This window comes from Myotis myotis, unplaced genomic scaffold, assembly GCF_014108235.1.
Source record: "Myotis myotis isolate mMyoMyo1 unplaced genomic scaffold, mMyoMyo1.p scaffold_m19_p_3, whole genome shotgun sequence".
Classification (NCBI taxonomy): Eukaryota; Metazoa; Chordata; class Mammalia; order Chiroptera; family Vespertilionidae; genus Myotis; species Myotis myotis.
The window spans coordinates 15,435,314-15,459,755 of NW_023416335.1; the positions used below are offsets into that span (position 1 = coordinate 15,435,314).

At 44.5% G+C, this 24,442-nt stretch overlaps 1 protein-coding gene across 16 annotated transcripts in view; it reads left to right on the forward strand.

The window, feature by feature from the left end:
* The first annotated feature begins 10,689 nt into the window (after nt 1-10,689).
* Nucleotides 10,690-24,442, forward strand: part of RBPMS (RNA binding protein, mRNA processing factor) — a 181,543-nt gene continuing 167,790 nt past the window's right edge. For 4 of the 16 annotated variants that reach the window (XR_004965674.1, XR_004965673.1, XM_036296679.1 and 1 more), the window contains exon 1: nt 10,704-11,308. Coding sequence is in view for 10 of the 16 variants with exons in the window: in XM_036296679.1 (XP_036152572.1) it covers nt 11,243-11,308 (66 nt within the window). In the remaining 6 variants the exon portion in view is untranslated. Of the gene's footprint in view, nt 11,309-24,442 lie in introns of all 16 variants that reach the window. The other 12 variants (XR_004965676.1, XM_036296676.1, XR_004965678.1 and 9 more) reach the window with 9 other exon arrangements.

Below are 24,442 nucleotides of genomic sequence, written 5' to 3' on the forward strand. Positions count from 1 at the left end.
GCTAGGTTCTCCAGGTTCTCCAGCCAGGTTCTGTAGCCATGTTCCCTCGCTAGGTTCTCCAGCCAGGTTCAGTCACTAGGTTCTAGTCAGGTTCTCTTGCCAATTTCTGTAGTCAGGTTCAGTCCAGGAACTTTTGCCATGTTCTCTCCAGCGAAGTTCTTCTGTCTGTAGGTTCTGTGTAGGTTCTGTCTTCTAAATTCTGTGTCCTAAGTTCTGTGTGCTGTTGTCTTGTTGCATCTGTATTTATACCAGTTGATTCCAATCCTATCAATCTCATTTCCAAAGGTTAGGGTGTTTCTTATCGCCATTCCAGGGAGTAAAGATTATGTAGCTTAAGCATGATTGTTCATAGTTAAAGTGATTAATTACCCGCCTGGCACTTAGTTAAGAGGCTTTATTCCCTCCCTAACTTCAGGGAAAAATCCCTACCTGGGGAAACAACCTTTCTCAGAGACCTTGGTTAAAACACATAGTGCCAAGAAAGTGAGCAAACATATTAAGAACAGTATGCCATATATGCCAGGTCCCTTGAAACAGCAAGCATGGACCGGCTCCCGGCAGTCAGTGCACTTCCACAGGGGGAGCGCCACTCAGCCAGAAGCTGGACTCATGGCTGGTGAGAGCAGCGGCAGTGGCAGGAGCCTCTCCTGCCTCCCTGGGGAGTAGGCCTAAGCCATCCGTCAGATATCCCCAAGGGCTCCCGGACTAGGAGAGGGCACAGGCTGGGCTGAGGGAATCGCTCCCCCCCCTCCCCCGCCCACAGAGTACATGAATTTTGTGCACCTGGCCTCTAGTCTAAAAATAAAATACAGAGCCTAGATTGGTGGTTGCCTTAGGTGGGCAGGGGGTGGAGGGTAGGAGAAATGGGTGAGCGGGGTTAAAAGGTAAAAATACACACACACAAACAAGGGAATTGTGTGCATTAACAGTTTTTCTTTGTAACTTTCCCTGATAGAGATGATCCCTCTAGCATTTATAAAATTACAAGCATGTAAATTTTACATTTTTATTATATGTCAAGATATAATAGCCACAAATAGGAAGCTGCATTGTTTTTTTGTTTTTTTAATTACTCTTTTTTCACTCGTGGCAAGTTTACTTAAATCCCTATGAGTAAATTCCATTACTACGGGGGGCGGGGGGGGGGGGGGGGAAGAATGCCTATTTTTATTTTTCCTGTTAGATATTCCTAAAAAGAGGGGAGAATTTTTAAATGTTAATTTAACAATAAATTGTGAAGAAAAAAACCCCACTTTCCTTTCGATCAATCCTCCAGGTTATAGCCCCATTTTCACTCTCACTTCCAAGGTGCCAGCTGCTATCAAGGCTTGAGTCTTAGGGGGATTCTTTAGTGTAAGGTTGTTTCTCAATTTTCTCCCATCAGGCTTAGGATTTATTTTTCTCAGTATTTATTTATATGCTTGGCAGCTTCCCAAATTTTATTGCCATTGTTTTCTCTCATTCTCTTTATCCTTATTTATGTCTTAAAATAATGACAAAAGCAACAAATCTTTTCTGTGTCTTTATTAAGGGTTTTGGAATAGAGTGGATAGAAAGGTTTATGTTTAACCTGCCATCTTCAAACAATAAAATGTGACAATCCATGTAAAGTTTGTGGCCTGATCCCCTGTTCAGTGCTGTTAGTTGCTATTATTTTTATTAGTGTGTCTCTCTCCTTACATCTGACTTAGTCTTTTCTGACTAGTCTTTCTCCTTGTCCTGTCTAAACATAGATATTTCTTATGATCCTATTTTCCTACCTTGTTATTGCTTAAGCTCACCTGTGATTTCAATTCAGATGGCACACAAATATGTGTATTATCTCCTCTCTCTGGACTACAGACTCATTTTTCAACAATCAGCATGATCCTGGCACCAGCAAACTTCATATGTCTTATATTGAACTCACCTCTCCATATAACCAGGTCTTCTCTGAACATATGTCTCTCTCTTTTTTCTTTTCTTTTTGGAGTTCATATCACCAAATTCTTGAAGCCTTGAAACCTGGCTGTTAGGTCAAATGCCTCATTTTCCCTTTGCCCCTACACTCAATCATTTGTCATCTATTTTTCACTTCCTATCCCTGGGCCATTCAATGTCATCGCTTCCCATCTACCATCTTGCCTCACTTGAATCTTACTAGCCACTGAAAATCTTTCTAAAGTGCAGTTCTTTGTAATGACTAAATGAACTAAACCTTTAGCCTTACCTCCTAACACTCACTCATAAGTTCACTACATTCTAGAAAAGTTAGAGTACACTAGACATTTAAACTTTTTAAATTTAGCATTTGACCTTTGTTTATAAGTGACTCTTTAAAAGGCCAGAGGCACTGGCTATTTTTTTTCCCCCTGAAGCATAAATTCAAATCACATATACTGTAAAACTGGAGATAGGAAAAGTCATTTAATCATAAGCATGCCTTGCCAACTGTACCACACAGCCACACCTGAATCTGGCTTTATTGCTTTCTACTTATCAGGTATTCAGCAATTTTATTAAGGTTATGAAGGGACCACATACATTTTTAAATTCTACTTTACTGTCTTTTAGAAGGAAAAATATAAGCTAGAAATGGCACTTGTTTTTAACATTTTTATTGATTTCAAAGAGGGAGAGGGAGAGAGATAGAAACCTCAATGATGAGAGAGAATCACTGATCGGCTGCCTCCTGCATGCCCCATACTGTGGATCAAGCCTGCAACGTGGGCATGTGCCCTGACTGGGAATCGAACCGTGACCTCCTAGTTCATAGGTCGGCACTCAACCACTTAGCCATGCCAGATGGGGCGGCACTTGTGATTTTTGTTATTTTATAGATATAACTATTGTATCAAAGATGACTATACTTGGGAACCCTTGAAAATGTCCAGTGCTTTTTGAACCCTTGAAAATGTCCAGTACATTGTTCCCTCCCCCTGTGTTTTTATTATATACATAAATAATCACCCCAAATTCTAGTGGCTTACAATAAACATTTATTTGCTCACAAGTGTATTTACAATTTGGGCAGTGTTCTGAGAAGACAGCTTGTCTCTGGAACAGCTGTCCATGTGGTACCAGCTGGGGCGGCTCAATGTGGAGGATCTGCCTCAAGATGGCTCACTGACAAGGCTGGTTGCTGGTGCAGGTCCATCAAACTGTGGGAGTGGGGATGGGAGGGCAGGGGCTTGAATTTTCTCCATGCAGGCCTCTCCAGATGCCTGTGTGGGCTTTGTCATTACATGGAAGCTGGCCTCCAAGAGAGAGGAAACAGAAATCACCAGAATATTTTAATGCCTGGGTTCAGAAGTCCCAGAATGTCATTTCCTCCATAGTCTATTGGTCAAAGCAGAAACAGGCCCAGTCCAGATTCAAAGGGAGGGCAGATAGGCTCCAACTCCCGATGGCAGGAATGGCATGCATACACAAAATGGTGAAGTTATTTGAGGCCATGTTTTTTTTTTTATTCTTTGGTGCCCTTGGCCAGAATCGAACCTGGGACCCTTCAGTCCACAGACTGACGGTCTATCCACTGAGCCAAACCAGCCAGGACTTGAGGCCATGTTTGAAGACTAGCTCCCACCACCCACCCTCTGGGCACAACAATACATTTCCCTCTCATGTGAAAAATACACGATTTTCCTTCCTTAAGGATATCAAAATAGCTCATCCCATTACCTATCATTTCATAGTCTAGGAAAGGGTTGAGCAAACCATAGCATGAGGGCCAAATCCACATCAGCTGGGGCTGTAATTCTCTTCTACATGGGCCTCTCCATATGGCTGCGTGGGCTTCCACAAATAATTGGAGGGAAGTGATTGAATCTTAGAACTATTTAGAAGGTAAAAATGATCAGGATTTTGTAGCACAGCAATGTGAATATACTGTGGGCTATTTTTGCACAGCTCCTGAGATAAGAATGGTTTCTATATTTTCACAGGGTTAGTAAAAAAAACACACCCAGAAGATGCAACAGAGATCACACATGTGACTGCAAAGCTTAAAATATTTACTATCTGACTCTACACAGCACAATTTTGCCAACCCCTGGTCTAAGCTATTTAAGTCAGATCCAAGTGCAGATGTGGTTCCTTGACTGTGGCTCCTCAGATGTTTCCCTTTGATATGAAAACCAGTGAAATAAAGAGACAAAGTGCCTGTTTCTCACACTCGATATCTAATGGTAAACCTATAATAGGAAACCTACAATAGATACATATTTCCATTCAAAAAGAGGAGAAAATGGGAGGGATGTGGAACGTGATCCATAGCAATTCTGAAATTCAGTTAGTCAGTTTAGTTCCTTAATTTGACCTACTCCTGCTCTTTGGAAATGATTCTCAGCGGCTTTTTGCTCCATCTTAAGTCATCTTCCCTTTTGGAAACAGCCCATAATTGCAGATGAGTCGCTTCCTCAGCCTGCTTCCTGCCTGTAAAGTTGAGGGTCCAGATGCCTCTATTCATTTTTATTTTTATTTATTTATTTATTTTTAAAATATATTTTCGCCGAGGCCGGTTTGGCTCAGTGGATAGAGCGTCGGCCTGCGGACTGAAAGGTCCCGGGTTCGATTCCGGTCAAGGGCATGTACCTGGGTTGCGGGCACATCCCCGGTAGGAGATGTGCAGGAGGCAGCTGATCGATGTTTCTCTCTCATTGATGTTTCTGACTCTCTCTCTCCCTTCCTCTCTGTAAAAAATCAATAAAATATATTTAAAAAAAATAAAATAAAATATATTTTATTGATTTTTTACAGAGAGGAAGGGAGAAGGATAGAGAGTCAGAAACATGGATGAGAGAGAAACATTGATCAGCTGCCTCCTGCACACCCCCAACTGGGGATGTGCCGGCAATCAAAGTACATGCCCTTGACTGGAATCGAACCTGGGACCCTTCAGTCTGCAGGCTGATGCTCTATCCACTGAGCCAAGCTAGTAGAGATCCTTAAATAGCCATGGGTTTCTTATACTTCAGGTTATAATCATCTCCCTTAGGCAAAAGCCATACTCATATTTGTTTCAAAGACAGGCCCTTCTCTACCAGGGGCTAGAATGAAACTGTTGTGGACAACACCATTTAGATTCTTAGAAGCCCTGCTGTCTAGTTGAAAGGATCTATTAAGTACTGTCTTACATTTTTCTGAGATATCAACTTATCTATTGCTGTATAATAAATTACCCCAAAACTTAATGATTTAAAACTACAACCTGTTAATATTTCATTGTTTCTGTTGGTTAGGAATCCAAGTCTCTGCTTAGCTGGGTCCCTCTGCCTCAAGGTCTCTCAAAGTCCACAACAAAGGTGTCAGCTGGTCTATGGTCTTATTTTAGTCAGCTCAGGCTACCATAACCAAATATCATATAGTAAGTAGCTTAAACAACAGATATTTATCACAGTTCTGGACATTGGAAAGTCAAAGATCAAGGTGTCAACCTGTTGTAGAAGACCAAAGAAACTCAAGTGACGCTTAGAGAAATGGAGTTACACAGCTTTATTACAACGGCGGTCTCAGAGGAGTTGCCTCCAGAGTCTGAGCAAACCAATATGGTGGAAGCCCTTCTTTTATCCCCTTTTGGTTTATTTGTCCCCCAAATATGGATGGGGACTTCTGGGCCTTTTGTGGGCTTTGCAAAAAGCCCCGTGGGTTGGGATGGGGGTCTTGAGATCATATCTAAGGGCCTGGCCTGGTGCCAGCACTGATAACCCCCTCTGGGGGTTATATATTGTTCCTGGTTTATGGCCTCTGTAAAATGTGAGTATTTAGGTAACAGGTCTTGAAAGACCAGATTGTGGAGGAAAGGGGCAGTGACTTAATTATAGGTTATCAAGAATGTATATTAGGTTACTGCACAGATTCAGATTGTAGCCCCCCAAACATCAGGGTTACATTGGAATTAGCCTTTTAGCCTTCTCAAACTAATTTAGTTCTTGGTGAGGGCTGTCTTCCTGGTTTGCATATGCTCAGCTTCTCATAGTAGTAGCCTCATATGGCATAGAGAGTGCAAGCTTGTCTCTCTTCTTATAAGGACACTAATATCATCATGGGGGCTCTACCCTCATGATCTCATCTAAACATTATTACTTCTCAGAGACCCTACTGCCATCACATTGCAGGTTAGGGCTTCATAATATGACTTTTGTTGGGATTCAAACATTAAGTCAATAACAGGTCTCATCTAAGACTGCATTTAGCGAAGATTCACTTCCAAGCTTGCTCACATGGTTGTTCGCAGGATTAAGTTCCTCTGGGTTGTTGGACTGAAAACCCGAGTTCCTCTCTGCTCTTGGAAGGAACCTTCCAGTATTCCTTGCCACATGGGCCTTTCCAGAGGGTAGCTCATAGCAGCTGTCTTCCATAATAGGCAGCAAGTGAGAGAGCAAGAGAGGGTGTGTAGGATGGGGACCATGTTCTCTTTGTGATCTAACCTGGACATGATATCCACCACTTTTGCCATTCTCTATTTATTAAAAGCAAATCATTAGGTCCAGCTCATACTAGGCAGGGGACTACACGACGGCTAGAATACCAGCAGGTAAGGATCACTGGGGGCCATTATAAAGGCTGCTTAGCACAACAAGGTCTTGTAGCTATACCCTTGCTCTGAACTTCCTTAAGGCCGTATTTCCTTGATGTCACCTTGGATTTGACCTTTGCCATTAGGTTTCTGTGACAGCAGGACCTCCCGTTTAGGTATGCAATTATGTTTCAGTCATCTATTGCTGTGTAACAAAAACACCCTTACAGCTTGGTGTCTTCACACAACAGCACTCACTTTTTTTGCTAACAGTTTTACAACTTGGGCCAGACTCAGTGAAGACAGCTCATCCCGCCTTCATGTGGCGTCAGCTGAGCAGCTAAACTAGGGCTGGATTACCCACTTCCAAGATAACTCACTGACAAGCTGGCAATTGGTACCGGCTGTCCGCCGAGAGCTCAGCTGGGGCGGTAATTCCCTTCCACGTGGGCCTCTCCACATGGCTGCGTGGGCTTCCACAAATAATTGGAGGGAAGTGATTGAATCTCAGAACTATTTAGGAGGTAAAAAGATCAGGAGGATGTTGCACAACAATGTGAATATACTTCATCCTACTGTACACTTAAAAATGGTTAAGATGGTAATACTGTGTTGTGTGTTTTTGCCATAATTAAAAGGTAATAAATAAATCAGGGAACGGTGGTGACAGCCTGGAGGTGGGTGAGAGTGTGGTGAGGGAGAAAGAAACAATGTCAAGGATGACAAAACCCAATTAAAACACAGACTCTGGCCTCAAAAAACTTTTTTTGGTCCAGCAGAGGATGCAGAAGAATTCATCACAACACATGTGGTAGACACTGTACCTTTCTGCTGTAGTGCTAACAAAGATACAAAGCCCATGCCTCAAAATAGACCTTTCTGCCTGCGATTCCCAGAGAGAAGCATTTAAGACATAATTATAGGTTTAGATTTCTTAAAGCATGCCTCAAAATGAACACTGCCAGAGAAGCAGAGATGAGTAATAAAAACTACAGGTGCATACAATCTTTCCCTACCAATCCAGCATGGAACCTGGTAGGCCAGAAGCAATGCGGTAGGGTGGTGGGCAGGACAGAAAGCAGATGTTTCTTGGTCATTAGCCCTTTTTTTTCTAGGATATAAAGTCCCTTTGTTGTCTTATGACTTGGTGCATCTGGAAACTATTGCTACTGCGGAGATCTCACTTTTGGAATTCTCTTTCTTTGAAGTAGTAAACAGGTAATAAAGATCATTTATATCCTGAAGGAATGTACATGCCCCTTCTCCCCGCAACACCATCACCTCCCACACAGTCAAACTCTTTCCCCACACTCACGAGGTTTTATAAATAGCCAAATTTACAGATTTTTGAGTTTTGCTGGCAACACGATTCTATTGTTCTTTTGATAAGCCTAAAACCATCTTAATAGAAAGGACAAAAAAAGGAGCCCTCCTTTTACTGGCATAGTACTCCCAACCCACACACTTTTCTGAAAACACTCTGAATTTCACTCTCGCCGTTGACTCAATATTCTAGGTCTCCCTGCTTTGTTGTGAACTGCCTGAAGCGTCAGCTGACTGGCTGAGTGGTGCGGTTTTATCTTTCCCTTTCTTGAAATCTCATCAGTTGTCCCATTCTGCACAAGCTCTCTATCTGGGGTCTCCCCTCTGCAAAATAACGAATAAAGATCACTACCATGAATCTTCCCAGTGCCCTCACGGCAGCTCTCCATGCTCAGACGCTGCCACGAATTCAGACCCTCCTGCCCCGCCAGGGAAGAACCTAATGTCATTCAAGCCTGAAAATCAAAACTGTTAATGGGGGGGGGGGGGGGGGATGAGGACACATTTGTAATACCTTAACTAATAATAAAAAAAAAAGAAGAAGAAGAAGAAAAAAGAAAATCAAAACTGATAAGACGACGTGTTATTCATTAAAAAATAATTATTGAGAGCCTACTATGGGTTAGGCACTGCATAGGTATTGGGAACACAACAATGAGCAAGCCAAACAAGGATCGCCGCATGAAACTTACTTTTTTTTTTTTAATCCCAGAGATTTTTGACTTTTAACAATGGACAAAGTGCTGGCTTGGCTTAAAGACAAAAGAATCAGGTTCTCCGTTTGGAATGAAGCCACATTTCCCCTGAGTGGGGGTAGGGGAGGTTCTCCCAGCATCCTGGAATCACACACCTTCTACATACTTATATAGTCTGACTGGAACCATCAGTGACTAGATCAACTGTCATTTTTCTTGGGCCTTTGCCAGGCTGCAGCAACACAATGCCTTTCTGTGAAGGGTATTCAGTAAAAGGCAAGAAAGGGCAAGGAGGGTAAAGTGCTGGCATTGCCGGTCAGCACAGGAGCCCAAGACCACCACTCAGCCATTGCTCGGGAACACAGTGCCCCCTCGTGGCTCCTCACATACCAGAGTGAGGAACTGGAAGTGGGACGTCCAAGTTTCCAGATTAACTGCCTCCTCCGAACTTCTATTGCTATTTGAAGACCCTGGGTTCATTTTTATCCAGGACACACCTTTCTTTTCCCAGAGAGAGAAATGACATCATGACAGCCATTAAACCTCCGCATCAAAATCTTCAGACTCCCCTCACCACCAAGAAAAACCCAAGTATCACTACTGGTTTTCTCTTCACTATGCCCTTAAAGCAGGTATTTTCTTTGCTTTCCGCAATTTAAACCAGGATGTGCGATTATGTTGCCGTGGAGTTGTTTGGGGTATCTTGTCGCCACAACACCGCTTTGAACTCCCCAACACGGAAGCCTTATCTTCAGTTCCCACCGCTGCCCTCTCCCCTGCCCAGCGGCGCTCAAACCAGTTCCTAAAGACTGTCCGCTGGGGTGGGGGTGGGGTGGGGAGATAAACAGGGAAGTAAGCAAATAAATAATTAGCAATGGTGATGGTTGCTGTGCTAAAGGAACGCCATGCTGGGAGGGGGAATTCCTGGGGGTGGGAAGTGAGCCAGAACCTACTGCTGTACCGAGTTTTCAATGTGTGTGTTTGTAGCAGTCACGTTTGAAAAGCTTAAATGATACAGTACTGGAAAAGCTCTCTATGGCCCAGGAATAAATGGAACAATGTTAATAACAATGTTAACTTCCCTGTATTGTAAACTTAAACTGGGTAAGAATGCGTGCTGGGTGCTATCGCTCTATCTACCAAACCATGATCGACTCTAACTGCAAACTGCTGGGAGGTAAACAGAACTACACCCACTTCGCAGGTGAGGAAAGGAAACGAAGCGGTCCTCCCGAGGCTGGTGCGCCAACAAGCCTCGTGCTCCGACCGCCTGGAAGGCCAGCCCTTTCTTTCAGGGGCTGCGACCCTCTCTCTGAAGGTCTGTACTGGCCTCCAGTTGGGCTTGCAGGGAACACATATTTGTCCAGTGTCTACTGCATACCAGGTCGCGCATTTTAAAAGCCGTGAGACTAAAAGATAAACAGGTTACGGTCTCGTCGTCCAGGGGGGAGCTCTCAAAAGAGTGAGAAAGCCAGCCAGGTAAACAGATAAATCCCTGAACAGTCCGGGGCGGGCAGCGAGGGGGGTCTGCACAGGGGCCCGGGGAGCCCAGCGGAGAGCCACGGCGGCGGCGGGTTCGCGGGACCCGGCGTGGGAGGCGGCTGGGAGCTGCGCCTCCAAACGCCCACGCGGGCGGCCCCCGGATATCACTCGCGTTCTCGCATCCTGTCATTTCCAGCTGCCGGCTAGGAAGGGGAGGAATGGGTCTAATCCGGTCCTGAAAAGGAGGGGTAGGCTTCGGGGCAGGGGGTGCCGATCCCCTGTGAGAAGCCCGCAAACAAAAGTCGCACATCACACTTGGAGGGGGTCGCACGGACAGGGCCTGGCTCTCCGGAGCCCCGCACCCAACTCACGCGCCCCGCCCCGCCAGTTCACCCACTCGGGGCCCCGCACGGCCGTCGGGGCGCCCCGAAGCAGGCGAACCCTGAGGCTACCCTGAGGACTGACCATCCCTCCCCTTCAGCGGCCCTCACCCTCCGACCAACCGCGGAGCCGGGGACTGGGGGTCGGCCGCGTCCCCCACAGCCCGTAGCGGCGTAGCCCCTCCCCAGCCCCTCCTCTGGCGGGGGGCTTCGCCGTCCGCGTCCCGTCCCTCCCGGCGACAACCAACTGCCCTGTCCGGGGAGGCGGAGGCAGGAGGAGGAGCGGGAGGGGAGGGGGGAGGAGGGAGGGGAGGGAGGAAGGCGAGAGAAAGGGCGCTGCTTCGCTCCCGGACTTCCCAGAGCCTGCTTGGAGCGCGCACTCAGCGGCTCTCGGGTCCCCGCGTCCCAGCGTCCCAGCCGCGGCCCGCTCCTCCTCCTCCTCCTCCTCCTCCTCCTCCTCCTCCTCCTCCCTGGGCGCCCCTTGCCCCCGCCTTTCAGTAGCTGCTAGGCTCGGGCTGCGGCCCCCCCAGCCCCTACTCGGCCACCTCCCCAACTCTCTGGGGTCCCTCCGGGAACGCGCGTCCTCGCCCCATCCTTTCTTCCTTCCTTCCCCCGCGCCCGCCCTCGCTCTCCAGGTCTCCCGCCCGGTCCCGGTGGCCTCGGTCCCCGCTCGGTCAGCCGGCGCCTCGCCCTGCCCGGAGCCTCCCGCGCACTTCCTGAGGCGCCCGCCCCGCGCCGCGCCGCTCCCGGGAGCCCGAGCCGCCGCTGCCCGGCACAGCCCGCCGCGCCCGGGGAAGGGAAGAGTGGGCGAGCGCCCCGCGCCCAGCCCCGCGCCCAGCCCTGCCCGGCGAGGGAGCACCGGGAAGATGAACAACGGCGTCAAAGCCGAGAAGGAGAACACCGCGAGCGAGGCCAACCTTCAGGAGGAAGAGGTACGGAGGGGCTCGGGGCGCCGGCCGCGCGCGGGCTTCCTCCCGGAGCGGGAGCGGCCCCGGACCGTGGCCCCGGGAGGGTGTATCCGCGAAGAGAGTGTTGTTGTGGGTGCGTGCCTCCCGTTGCGTAACTTTGAGGACTTTTCGGAGACTTTTCGGAAGCATAATGCTCAGCTTTGTTTCCCCGAGATTTTTAAAAGCGGAATCGAAAACTGACTCCGGAGTGACCTCAGGTCCCGGGGACGCGGAGGGTCAGGACCCAGCCCTGCGTGCGGCGCGGGGAGCGGCGGGGTGTGCGGTTTAAGGAAGAACTCGGGGAAAGTTCGTCTTCAGCGATACCTCCTGCGCCCTGCCCCCTCCCTCTCGGCGCTGAAAGTTCTGGGTGAAATATCTTTCCAGCGGAGGCACTTTGGATTAATAGATAACTCCTGAGCCGCATTCTTCTCTGATGAGTCAAAGACCCCGAACCTGGGTTGATTAGGTTTTTGTAAATTTAGGGCGACGCGGCGCCGAGGAGTAGGGGGGGAGGGGGGCAAAAAAGCGTAAAAAGTTACAATTCACCAAGTGCTCATCGAAGCTATTTTAAATAGGACTTTGACTTCTGAGCCTGAATTTCTTGTGGTGGGTCTGCGCAGCGCTCCTTTGATAGAAAGAAAATTCAGTAAGGGTGGGAGGGGACTCCGGAACACACGTTTCAGAATCGTGTCAATATACTTGTGGTATCGTATGTGATGCTTCTGTTCCTGCAGGTACAGTATCTGGGGTCCAAGAAGCAATCCGTTTCGCCCTACCTGAGTTCTTAAACATTCTAAAAAGAGCTTTAGAGTGCGTGTAGAATGATGCAAGCAAGTATGCATCTAGATAGGACCTATAAAGCATTCTTACAGGTATTCATCCTAACAGATAAGGTTGACAGAAAGGTAAACTGAAGCTAAACTTGTAAAGCCTTTAGGGTGTTAAGATTACTAGTACTGAGATACTGTGTGTAATCTAAAATTCTGATAGTGAAGGCAAGCTTTCTGGAGGGTTTAACAAATGCCTATAAGCCATCAGCACATTGTCCACTTGTAAAATGGGGCATATTTAAATGGGGAAGATAGAGGAGAGACCTATGAGAGTATGCAAAATTAGCACCAGATTTGAATCTTAACACAATTGTATGGTAGTGTGACCTAAGTGAATTGCTGCAAGCCAAAACTTGCCTTCTCACTGGAGGAAATTGCCTATTTGATTATAAACTGTTAATTTGAAAAGTGTTGTTTACATTCTTGTGTTTAACTATAAGTGAAGGAATAGTATAGACATTTTCTTTTTCAAAGAGGTGAAGGTTCACATTTCAAGTCCCACTTTTCCTTGAACCTTACTGGTTGCTTTGCTATTTACTTTCCCTACCTTTGAAGTAAAATTTAAGAAACATGAAAAGTATGCCATTTTTTAGAATTGCTACATTTAACTATTTCACCTAACACATCACTGTAATACTTGATTTAGAAACCTTTCTATTTCAATTGGGTTGGCAGTCTGTTTACTTCTAAGGGTGGGACTATATTGTATGAAGCTATCTTTCTGTGTGTTCACCCAGTTGAGAAAACTGGTAAATGGAAAAAAGTTAAATGAGGCAAACCAATTTTTTTTTTTTTTGCTTTTGGTGTAGGTAGCAAAAGAGGTTTGTGTATTCCCAATCATAACCTACTTAACTTGACAAAGTTAAATAGAGAAAAGCCACATTTTTCTGCTTGACCTTTCTCAGTCTAACGGCTGACAGTACTGGAGGTGTTGTACCTGTGAGGTTGTGTCCAATTAGAATCACAGGCGATCACAGTACAGTCACTGCCTTTTCCCTGTCCTGTTGCCTTGACTGTTCCCTTTCAGGTGGGAATGGCATGTGACTCAAGAAGTGTCCGTAGTCTTAGCAAGGTATTGGTTATTTTTAAAATAAAAGGACAGTTAGGAAGATTTCAGAACCCAAGTTGAACAAGAGGTGAAGAGAGAGGGTTTATAATGTTAAAATTTCAGGAAAAGTGAGTAGGTTGACCTGAATGATCCAGGTAATTTTGCCCTAATTCCCTGGTTTGGGTTTATGTTTTGATTTGGAAAAACTCCTAACCTCTTTTGTCTAACCCTGAAAGCCACAAGTAAAATAAATATGGTTTTTAGTGAGTCCCATTAATGTGCTCAGCATTATACAAAACCACCACCCTGGATCCTTTTCCCGCCCACCCAGCGATCAGCAATTTGTCCTCAAACCATTTAAAAGTCTTAGCTGAGGACTCCAGTAAACAGCACACACAAACAAAATGTATATACACATAATGGCAAGAGTGGAAAAAATGTGTCTTGTTGTAGTTTCTGGTGGTGATTGAATTGATGGGGAAAAGAGTACAATCATCAAGAGAAAATAGTTTATTTCATAGATCATCAGGGTAATTTACTCTCTCTGAGCCACATTATAGAATCCAAGTAATTTTTTCCCCTATTTTTAAAATAAGTTTCTTTTATCTTCCTGGACATTTTATCCCAGCTTCTAAAGCTTACACTGAAGTAACTGATACAAAAACACTTATTTGATTACAACTATATAGATTGAGCAGTCTAGGATTTAGGAGAATTTTCTGCAGCTCTTTAAGTTTGGAAGTTTTTTAGAACTTGGGCAGGACATAGACTTCTGCTTTGGATAATATTTAAGACTTTGAGGAAAAAGTAATTTTAAGATTTGGCTAGCCAACTGTGTAAGAGATAACACATCTGGCTTTCTGACTACTAGTATGCTATACATGTGCATTGCTATGCAAATTGTTCCTATCAAGGAAAACCGGCTGTCAAAATGTTTCTGGGACCTGAGAGTTATAAGGCTTATGTAGAGGGTATTAGATTATTTCTTACATCATTATGCAATTAACAAAATGATTCCTAGAATTTGCCTCTAATTTTGGACTAGGCAGTATTCTCTGAAACACCTTTGGTAGTTTACACTTGATCAGACTTTATTAATGTATAAGTAATGATTAAACTTACCAGTTGTTTAAAATTTGAGCTCTTTTAAAATCTAGTAGTAGGTAGAAATAATGTCTTTTTGGTCATTGACTTTTCAAAATAGGAATTTCTTTTTGGGAAATAAGCTAAATATATAATTTGGTTTTATTTTTACTTTCATTTTCTCTGTGTCATTGGGTACTTTTTAGGCTGATTACAGATTATTTCTTAAAGTGTTTTATTATGTTGAGGTGCTGGTGTTAGAGTAATTTCTCCCTAAATTGCATTGACTGAATTTTCTTGTACTTAAATCTAAAAAAGCAAAGAACTTGGCAGTGTTGGAATGTTTATCAAAAAGATGTTTGGCAGATGTTGGGCAGAAATCACGTAAAGTCAGTTTTTCAGAAATTAATACAAATCTTTACCTCACATTCCTTCTTTTAAAGTGGTTAGTAATTTTGCCAAAATATCAGGGTCATGAAGAAAATTGTTTCTTGTAATTGGCACAGAGAAAGGGTACCATGTCAATTTGGTGTGGCAACCTCAGGTTTTCATTGAGTGTTAAGATTCATCTATATGATGACGGGAAAAGTACAGGACGGTTTCATAAAATTTAACCAAGCCAGGAGTTTCTGTTACTCCAACTCAGATCTAATACAATAAACTTATACTCAGTCATAGGATAGATTTGACGACAAGAGTGTTGGATGAAAATGTGGTGACTTCATAGTAAAATGATGCTGCAAGACCACTGCCAACATAGCATGCACCTTTGTTACTTTCCCAATAACAAAAGTTATTGGTGGTTCTTCCCTGATAAACCCTTACGTTCATGTGCAGGCTTCATTGTTTCCAATGGCATTTGTTTATTGGATAGATGGTTTGGCTAGGACAAAAGGGATCAATGATGGGATGGGGAAGAAAAAAATGTTTTGGGGACTTAAACCAACAGAAATGTATTTCCTCCCAGTTCTGGAGGTCAGAAATCTTAGAAGCAATGTGTCCGCATTGCCGCACTCCCTTCTGAAGGCTACCTGGGAGAATCTGATTTTGTCTCTTCCTGCTTCTGACTACATTTTAATTGAGGGGATAATCCTCAATGTTATAACATTAAGTGAAAAGAAAAGATTTTTAATGTCTATACCACATGATGCTAGTTCTTTAAAAAACATATGTAAAATCAAATACTAATAAAAATGATCAGATAGGTGGATTATAGATCATTTTTATTTACTTTCTGATGTTTTTCTGTGCTTTCTGGATTTTCTAAAATGAACACGTGAACAAAAACAACATCTTTTGCTTTGTAGATGTCATTACATTTCTTTGCCGTATCTGTAGGTGTCATGAAACCATTGGGCTGGTTACATTCTGTTTTGTTCACAAGCGTGGCTGCAGGAATCCAACCTCTTTTGTTCTCCTAGACTTTCTTCATGTTTCTCACTTACTCCTTTATCCTGGCTCATTTTGGTAGTGTTGAGCAGCTCTTTGTTCTAATCTGTTTTCTCAATCCATCCCTACACCCTATTGCAGTGCAGTGTCCTCTGACCCCTCAGCCTCAGCTCCTTCAGCGCTGCTCTGTTCTCCACGCAATAAGATCCTAACTTGACAGAATTGCCTTAACGTACTCTGCAAACCATTGGCTTCACCCACTGTTTCCCTCTTGATTTCGCCTGAATTGCTTTCAAGTTTCAGCCTTCATTTTTGCAGGATCCCATCACCCAATCCCAAAGAGATGCTTTTCCTCAGAATTCCAGTTATCTCTTTAGCTTTCTGTTATCTCCGTTTAGCTCCTGAATCATTACCTTCTTCTCTGTAGTTTTTTTTTTTTAAAGATCAATGACATCTTATCACAGTATTCCCAACACTCATCACCTACCCATGGGTAGTACCCTAGCACCAGCGAAGTACCACACAAAGTTGCAAGCTGCACACACACACACACACACACACACACACACACACACACATTCTCACACACTCACTCATACATACACACTTCTTTTTGTTTTTTAATATATTTTATTGATTTTTTTATAGAGAGGAAGGGAGAGGGATAGAGAGCCAGAAACATCGATGAGAGAGAAACATCGATCAGCTGCCTCCTGCACACTCCCCACTGGGGATGTGCCCGCAACCAAAGTACATGCCCTTGACCGGAATCGAACCTGGGACCCTTCAGTCCGCAGGCCGAGGCTCTATCCACTGACCCAAACCGGTTAGGGCTACACACTTCTTTATACATGCACAATTTATAAAATAGCCTTATCGGTAGGAGTGGTGATGATGACCTTGCATAGGTAAGCTGTTAAAAAGCAGCCACTGTTTATGATTGAGATCCCTTGCCCACAGGGGATTTAGAGGTCATGGATGGATCAGCTGGGAAATTCACTTCCTCCACCTGCCATGAGTAGCCTCCATTTGAGTTCACAGGTGGCCATGCCTGGTCCATCCAGCAGCCCCTGCCCATGTGGGCCGCACATTCCGAGGTGCATTTGGGTTTTTAGAATTTGTGGAACTCTCTTTGATCTTTGGACATGGGCTTCTCCAAGCGTTGGTGGAAGAGCACAGGGCTCCCTGAGTTCCCAAACAAGCCTGCCCTGTGTGACAGCCACTTTGGAATGTTTGTGTTCAGTTTCACTTGGCACCTTAGTGTCTGCCTGGGGATAGGAGAAAGGGAATGCAGATGTTCCTCTTGAACAGTGCTTGCTTTGGTCAAAGAAAAAACTTAGGAAGGAATGAGGGGAATGAACCTTAATAATAGCTGTAGCAAAAGTGTCTGCATGGCTCAGGGGGCTTGAGGCCATGCAGGACGGACCGGATATTTAAATTGATGCTATGTCAGTATCAGAATACCATCCCTGATGGGGATGAGTTTATTTGATGGCTGGGGCTAACTTGGGTATGACTCTTTAATGTGTATTGGAAGACTGTTTTAAACAATCTCAGTGTATTGTGTGTGTTTGGGGTGGAGAGTGCTTGACTGCATATAAAACCAATACACATCTTTGAGTTTCTCAGAATAAAGTTGCCCAGTTTGTCATGTTTACTGAGCAGAAACAAGAAAATACTAGAATATTTGATCCTATGAAATTTTCAGAACTCTTTTTATCCATTCACCCACGAAATGGTTGTTAACTTTTGAATATTTACTATGTGTCAAGTAATGGCAAGCAGTTGATGTGTATTGACATTGTTTCATCCTCACAAGTTGATCTGGGTACCGCCATGATGATGAACCTCATTTTATAGGGAGCCACTGAGAGGCTGAGTAGCGGGGGCCTTGATGTGCAGATTCTGTGGGTGCCAAGGCCTCTGAGAGGTAATCCTCCCAGTTTAGGGGTGGTTGCCCTGTGTAAACAGACAGGTGTAATAAAGCACCATGCTACAGCAGAACGCAGTCCACGCTGCAACGAGAAGAGCTGAGGGAGCTGTGTCAAGGAGAGCTTTGACAAGAGGTGACAGTTGAGCTATGTCTCAGTTAAGATTCAGTCAGATGAGGAAAGGGTTGAGACAGTGGGAGAAAGATTGGCCTATATATGAAAATACAGGGGCTTTTCAAAAAGGACCCTTTTTGGAAGACAGCAAGCAAGGCCTGGCGGGAGAGGAAGGGAGAGTCTGGGGCGGCTTCAGAGGGGAGATGATGGAGGAGCTGGCCTTTCGTTCCCGGGAGTCAGACTTTATCTTGTGATGGGATCTGGGCTGCTATGGAGTAGAGACCTGGCATTCTGGAACGTTCCAGTGGGAAAGGGGATGCAGCAGGTTTTGGAGTGGCCACTGAACCAGAGACACGGAGGTGTTCAGGGCCCTCAACAACTGTCAGATTCACGGAAGAGACCGCGAGCTGCATCTGGGAAGCCTCTTGGGTTTCCCCAGTGGGCGACTAGCTAAATAGTGGCTGTATTTGTAGAAATAGAAAATAGGGAGGCTGAGAGGGGAACAAAAGGAGGTGTGCCGGTGCCGAAGATGTTGGTTTGGAGATGCAGAGGTCTGATTTTGAAAAGCGATTTTCAGAAGAGTTCAAGAACTGGTAACGGAACCGGTGGGCAATGTGAGTGCACGTGCCCAGAAAAACGGAGATGCTAGGACTGTTTTCTAGGCAGCCCGTGTGGGTAGGCAACAAAAGAGAAATAAATTTTTACTTAAATCTTTATCTATGCAAAAAAGTGGTTGGGGAGAGGGGGAGAACTTGGGGAAAATTAAAGCAAAAATGTTAAAGCACTCTGTAATGTAGGAATATAAAAATGTATCACATATAGTCTGCCTAATTATCACACCTAGTAGTGTTTGGTATACTGAAACCATTTGAAAGCCTGAAGAGGGAGGAGCTTAGAAAAATCTAGGTATCTATAGTATTTCGAATACACTTTTTTTTTTTTTTTGCGTTCATCCACAGTCAGTGGAAATTGTTCTCCTCTAAAATTTTTAGTTAACTCCCAGGCTTTCACACTCCCTCCCTGCCCCCCCCCCCCCCCCCACACACACACCCTGTGCCTAGAAGGGAAGGTCAAGCTACCGTAACATTTGTAGGTGGGCTTGGAAAGTACAGGTGGACGGGCGGCTTGGAGAGTCTTGAGTGTTTTTTCTAAGAAAAAAAATTTCCCCGTGTTGCTTTGTTCTTTTTTGACTTATTTGGGGGAGGAGGAGGTGAAATAGCAAAATGAGCCTTTGGCCAGAGACCTATGTCGTCTATTCTGTGGGTCACATTTTCAATGTGCTGCCTTTTCTGCTCTCGGCTAAGGGTCTGCTGGTGGAGAAAGAAAAAAGAGGGCCTGGGAATTGAAGACAACAGCCTGCCTGCATTTGTGTTTCTCACAGGTTTTAACTCCACTGTAACCATTATGATGCATATTATGTAGAATAGTGGAGAAAAAGGAAATAGCAGTAATAAATGTCAATCACACCAGGAAGATGAGCTCGAAATTCCGGGCTGTAATACAGCATTGTTATACAAATGTAAATGCTAAGGGCCAATAACCGTAGTCGCCTTGCTCAGTCCTCCCAGCCCCTTGGATTTGAGGAAGGTGCGAGAAATCTGGGTGTCTCAAAATTGGGGTGCATCTCACCAACTCTTGAAAACAAGTGGGAGGCCAGTTTCTACTTTGAATTAACCTTTATTTCTCATGAATTGATTTTTAAATGACGTTCCTTGGCTCTTCCTGAATTATGTCACCAGGTAGGTATGCTGGCAGGTGGCCAACATTATTCTAAGAGAAATCTCAAAGATTAAAAAACAATGTTTTTCCTGGAATCCCCAGGATCCAGTTTTGTGAAAATCCCTCCTATGCCCACCTAGAGGATGGATGGTCGGGGCCTCAAGAGAGAAGGTCCCACATAGAAAGTGCTATCTTATTACAGAAGTACCAGAATTTCCTTTGTGCTCGCAGGGGAAGTGCTGCAACAGTGTAATTACTTTCCCCAGCATGTGTGATTTACAGGACTTAAAATGTGTGAGTTTCCAAAGAGGCATCTGTTTTTCAATACAGTGTCCCTCTAAGCCGGCAGGAAGTGTTTTGGGGTTGGGGGGAGGGACGGTCGGACACACACACACACACACACACACTCTCCCTCTCTCACACTCTCTGCCGTCCTGTGCCTGCCCAGGGATGCTGGGTGACAGAGGACTGAAAACATTGTTAATTGCTTCTCCCCAGGGCCTTGCTAATCAGTAGAAAGAACACAGAGCCGCCTGAGTCCCGTCTAGGCCAAATCGTTGTGTTCTGATTCTGCCTTCTCCCCTCTCTACTTTTCGAAACCCAAGTCCTCCTTTTCCAGGATCTTGAAACATTTTCCCATTAAGGAGCAAAAGATTTGTTAGAGCCAACTAACGCCGAGACCATTTTTGTTGCTCAGATTTCCTTTTCAGTCCCATTTAATGTGTAAGAAAGTTAATGGAAGGGAGAGTTGAAGATCAGGTACATATCCTAAATACAATCAGACTTGTAAAAGCATTTGAGGATTTTTTTTTTTTTTTTTTTTTTTGCACATTCATCCATGAAGCATGTACTGAAGAGTGTCTACTCTGTTTTAAACATTGCACATTAAGAAACCACATGAAGGGTTATCATCCCATGTTTAGGGATAAGAAAACCGAGGCTCTGAGATATTAAGTCACTTGTCTAAGGTCTTACAGCTGGTGGGTAGAAGCTTAGAATTTCTCCAGTGGTGCATGTGACCGGGCCCTGCTGGTCTCTGACCTCATCTCCCTGGAATCACGGGCTCCTTCATTACGCTTCGGCTGCTTGGGCCTTGTTTAGGTCCCTCCAACTTGCCAAACTTGTTTCTGCCTCCGGGCCTTTGTGCTGGCTGTTCCACCCTACACCCAGATGTTTACAGGGCGGCCTCTTCCTTGTCATTCATTCGCATCTCAGTTCAGATGTCACCCAGAGAGACCTTTGACCTCCAAATTTAAAGTGGCTCCACTTTCCAAACCACTATTACATCCCTCTTTCATGTTCCGGATAGTACTTCTTAGTCACTGACATTACCTGTGTACTTATTTGTCTTGCACTCCTGGAATGTGACTCCATGGCCCTTTAACCCCCAGTACCTGAAACTGCTCGATAATTATTTTTTTAAAATAACTAGAATACAAACCAACCTGCCAAACTCAGGCCTGTACAATACACCACAGCATCATAAACCTTTTCCAGCAGTTTTTAGATTAAATTTTAATTAATGCCACCTTCAAGGATGATCATTTCTGGATCCCCATCTCCACTTAATTACATCAGAAAGTATAATTATCACAGCTTTTAGGCCAGAAATTTGGGAGGGTAAGTAATAGATCCCTTGTGGAAGAAGGAAGCCGCTTAGGGGTTATGCACAGTTTTTCACACATCAAGGAATCTTCTTTCCCTTCGCCCAGTTAGGATGGAGACCTAGTACACAATTTCATGGAGCCAGGAGTGCACTGTGGGCCTGGAATGGGGTGGTGAGTAAAAGTAGGCAAGGTGACTTTGATTCCTGTTTTGCAGATGTGACTGCTGGGTTTAATGTTAGTAACCCAGGTGGAATTGATTTGGAGACAGACCTAGCACTCTCTGTCCTATGATTTAGTCTAGCCTCAAGCTCAGCATGTTTTCTCTCCCTCCGTTTGCCTACAGAGTAGAAAGGCACGTAGCTCAGGATAATGTAGGCTGTAGCTGGACAAGTCCAGCCCTCAAGCACCTGTATGGGTAGCCAGGAGGGAGCGTCGAATCTGGGTTTTGTGAACTTTTATGGAGGCACCTCACAGCCACAGTTCACACCCACTGGGCCGGCCCACAGACTCAGGAGCCCTTGGTATTCGTTGTTGTAAAGCAGAACGGATGACATTTCAGGATGAAAGAAATGTAAGTCTGTCCCTTTGGTCATCGGACTGCCTGTTAGTGGAGCACACTGATGCCCTCATGGAAACGCAGGCCATTGGATGAGCCTCATTTGTGCCATTCATGTGACCTTGAGCGAACTTTTTAAGCCTCACGGTCATCCATTGTCTGAGAGTGTTAGACCCAATGGTACATAAATCCTTACATTAGTCCGTTCTTGACCATCAGTACTCTTCATCCGTTTTTTAAATTTTTTTCTTATGATTCTCCTTTTCTCAGGGACTCAGGACAAGTCATTTCAGCTGTTTTATCTTTGACAAGGCAGTGAAGCCTCTGTTTCCTGAACTAAAATGTAGGGATTGGACAGACAAGGTCTGCTGTGCGTGAAAAGAACTGTAACTTCACTCCCATTGCCCACTTATTCCACTTTCCGTTCCCCGAGGTGATTCTGAGCTCGGCCGGCCAGCACCCACCTGGGCTGGAGGGATAGGCTGTTTGGAGGAGAATGGTGTGAAGGCTGAACTTTGTTGTTGTTTTTTACTAAGTCAGTGCCTCTCCTTGAGAAATGGGTAGGAGTTTCTGGGTGTGTACTAATGGCCGGAAATGACCGTCGCTAAACAAAGGGATTCTTTTAAGTCCCATTCTGCATCGTTGTGTTTTGAGGAGGATTATGCAGAGAACCAGAGCTTGGAGATTAATCTCTGCTTTAGCCATTCTGATGGGGGAGGAGACAGAGAAGATTCCTTCCCTGCCTCTTCTCCCAAGGGCCCAAGTGCCCGGCGGTACCAACCGTGAGCACCAGGGAAGTTCTTCAGGAGGTGTTAGCCCCAAGAAGGCAAGAAGGAGCCAGGTTGGGCAGAATTATACCCACTGTGACATTTAGCTTTAACCTTGGCTTTCAGCCTTCGCTTGAAAAACCCATCACCAGCAAAATGCAGAAATATGGAATGGAGGACGGAGATGATTTTGTAGTATTGTTTCTCCATAAGTAAAAAATGGGGCGTTGTGATTTGCTAATAAATACCCTATAAATAAGTCAAAGATTTGAAAAACTGTGTTAACTACTGTCTTTATCTTTCTAAATCTCAACAGACAACCTGGATAGTAGGAGTGATTTCTGCCTCCTTCTCTCCTAACTATGGGGGAGGGGGAGTTTAATTATGTGGGATAGCTGGCCCAGATGAACTATGAACTTCCAGGCCTCGCTCCAACTTAGGGATAACGTCCTTCCTGTCTTCACTTGGAAGTGACTGGTCTCTCTATCCATCTTTGTACAGCAGGATCCTGAGTTTATATTGCTAGGGAAGTAGTTGTCTTATCAAAATTACTTTGCCTTTACAAATTCTTGCTGACTTGCCCCAAAGAACTACTCTTCTGGGCACACCCTTCCCCCCCCCCCCCCCCCCGCCTCCCACCCCCCTTCCAGGAATATAAATCTTCCCACTAATAATTAGAAATACACATTTTGTTGAAAACGGTTTTGTGGTTTACCTACGTTTTCAGAACACTTGAAAAGACAGACATCTTCTCAAAGAAAACAGATGACTGATTACACCACTATTTTTAGGATTTACATTGTAACTACAATTTTAGAAAGGCCTGCTGATGTATCTGGTGGATAATGTGTGTTGGGGGTAAAGAAGTCGGTTTGCTTACTTCACAGCACCAGCTACTGAACAGAGGAAGATTAAAGTGGATGTCCAGATCCCAGCATGTGCATTAAATGTCCTGGAAGGCTGCACTTTATGCCTTATTGTTTAAAAGAGATGTGATCATTGATAATTTCAAGGTGTCCAGGGAAAAATTATTCTCATTGAAAATTCCAGTGTCTGACGTATTGGTAGATTTTCTCATTTTCATGCCACATAAATTTTTGAGAAAGGTTACTGTTGTTGTGTTATTAATTTACAGATATTGAAATAGACATTGATTTAGATTTGTTTGGAGGCTTATATATAGTGTACATTTGGCATATGTTTTTCATTTAGGGTATTAGTTGTTTCCCAGTTATTATCTATGTAACACCACTTGTATTTTTATAAAGAAAATAAGATACGAGTGATAAGCTCAACATTAAGCTGCTTAGAACTGTGCCAAACATGGCACTAAAATGCTTTGCATTGATGACCATTTCTGCCTCAGCCTTCCAAACATTCCCAATTGTCATGTTTTCTGTAGGTTCGCTTGTGGTTTTGATGGGTTTAGGGATGGAGTGTGTCGGGTTTTATTGGGTGGAAGAGCAGCTTTTGCCTGTAGCTCTCTTCACATTCGTGCAACTACTAGTAAACCTTGAATCCCAGTGAAAATGTCGTGATCAGAAATGTTTGTCCCTTCTCTCCCTGTTCTTGGATCAAAGGGAAGCATCTTGCCCTTTGCAAGACCCGCATCTGTTGCCGTTTGGTCATAGTGCACCCAACCTACTGACTGCCCTATCTTCAAAACAAAAAACAAGTCAGTGGGGAGGGAGCAAAGACTCAAAAGTGCTTGTGGGGCTTGGCCTATTATGAGTTTCTGGTTTTGGCAAATATACTTGGAGAAGTTTTAACCATTAACTGTCTCTTCCTCTCCCTTTCAAAATACCCCAAAGGCCTTTCATCCACTTAAAAATGGCTCTTATTTCCATTGTTGTAAATCATGGGTCATGATTACACAGAGAAATCCTCCTGGTGTGAGCTCATCCTCAAGTTAACTACAAAGGGCCGTTTTTTCTTATTCACTGAGGAGGTCATTCCAGGCGTAACTTGGGTGCCGCTCGGTGCAGGAGACCCAGACATAGAAATCCAGCTGTTTTTTGTTTTTTTAAAATATATTTTATTGATTTTTTACAGAGAGGAAGGGAGAGAGATAGAGA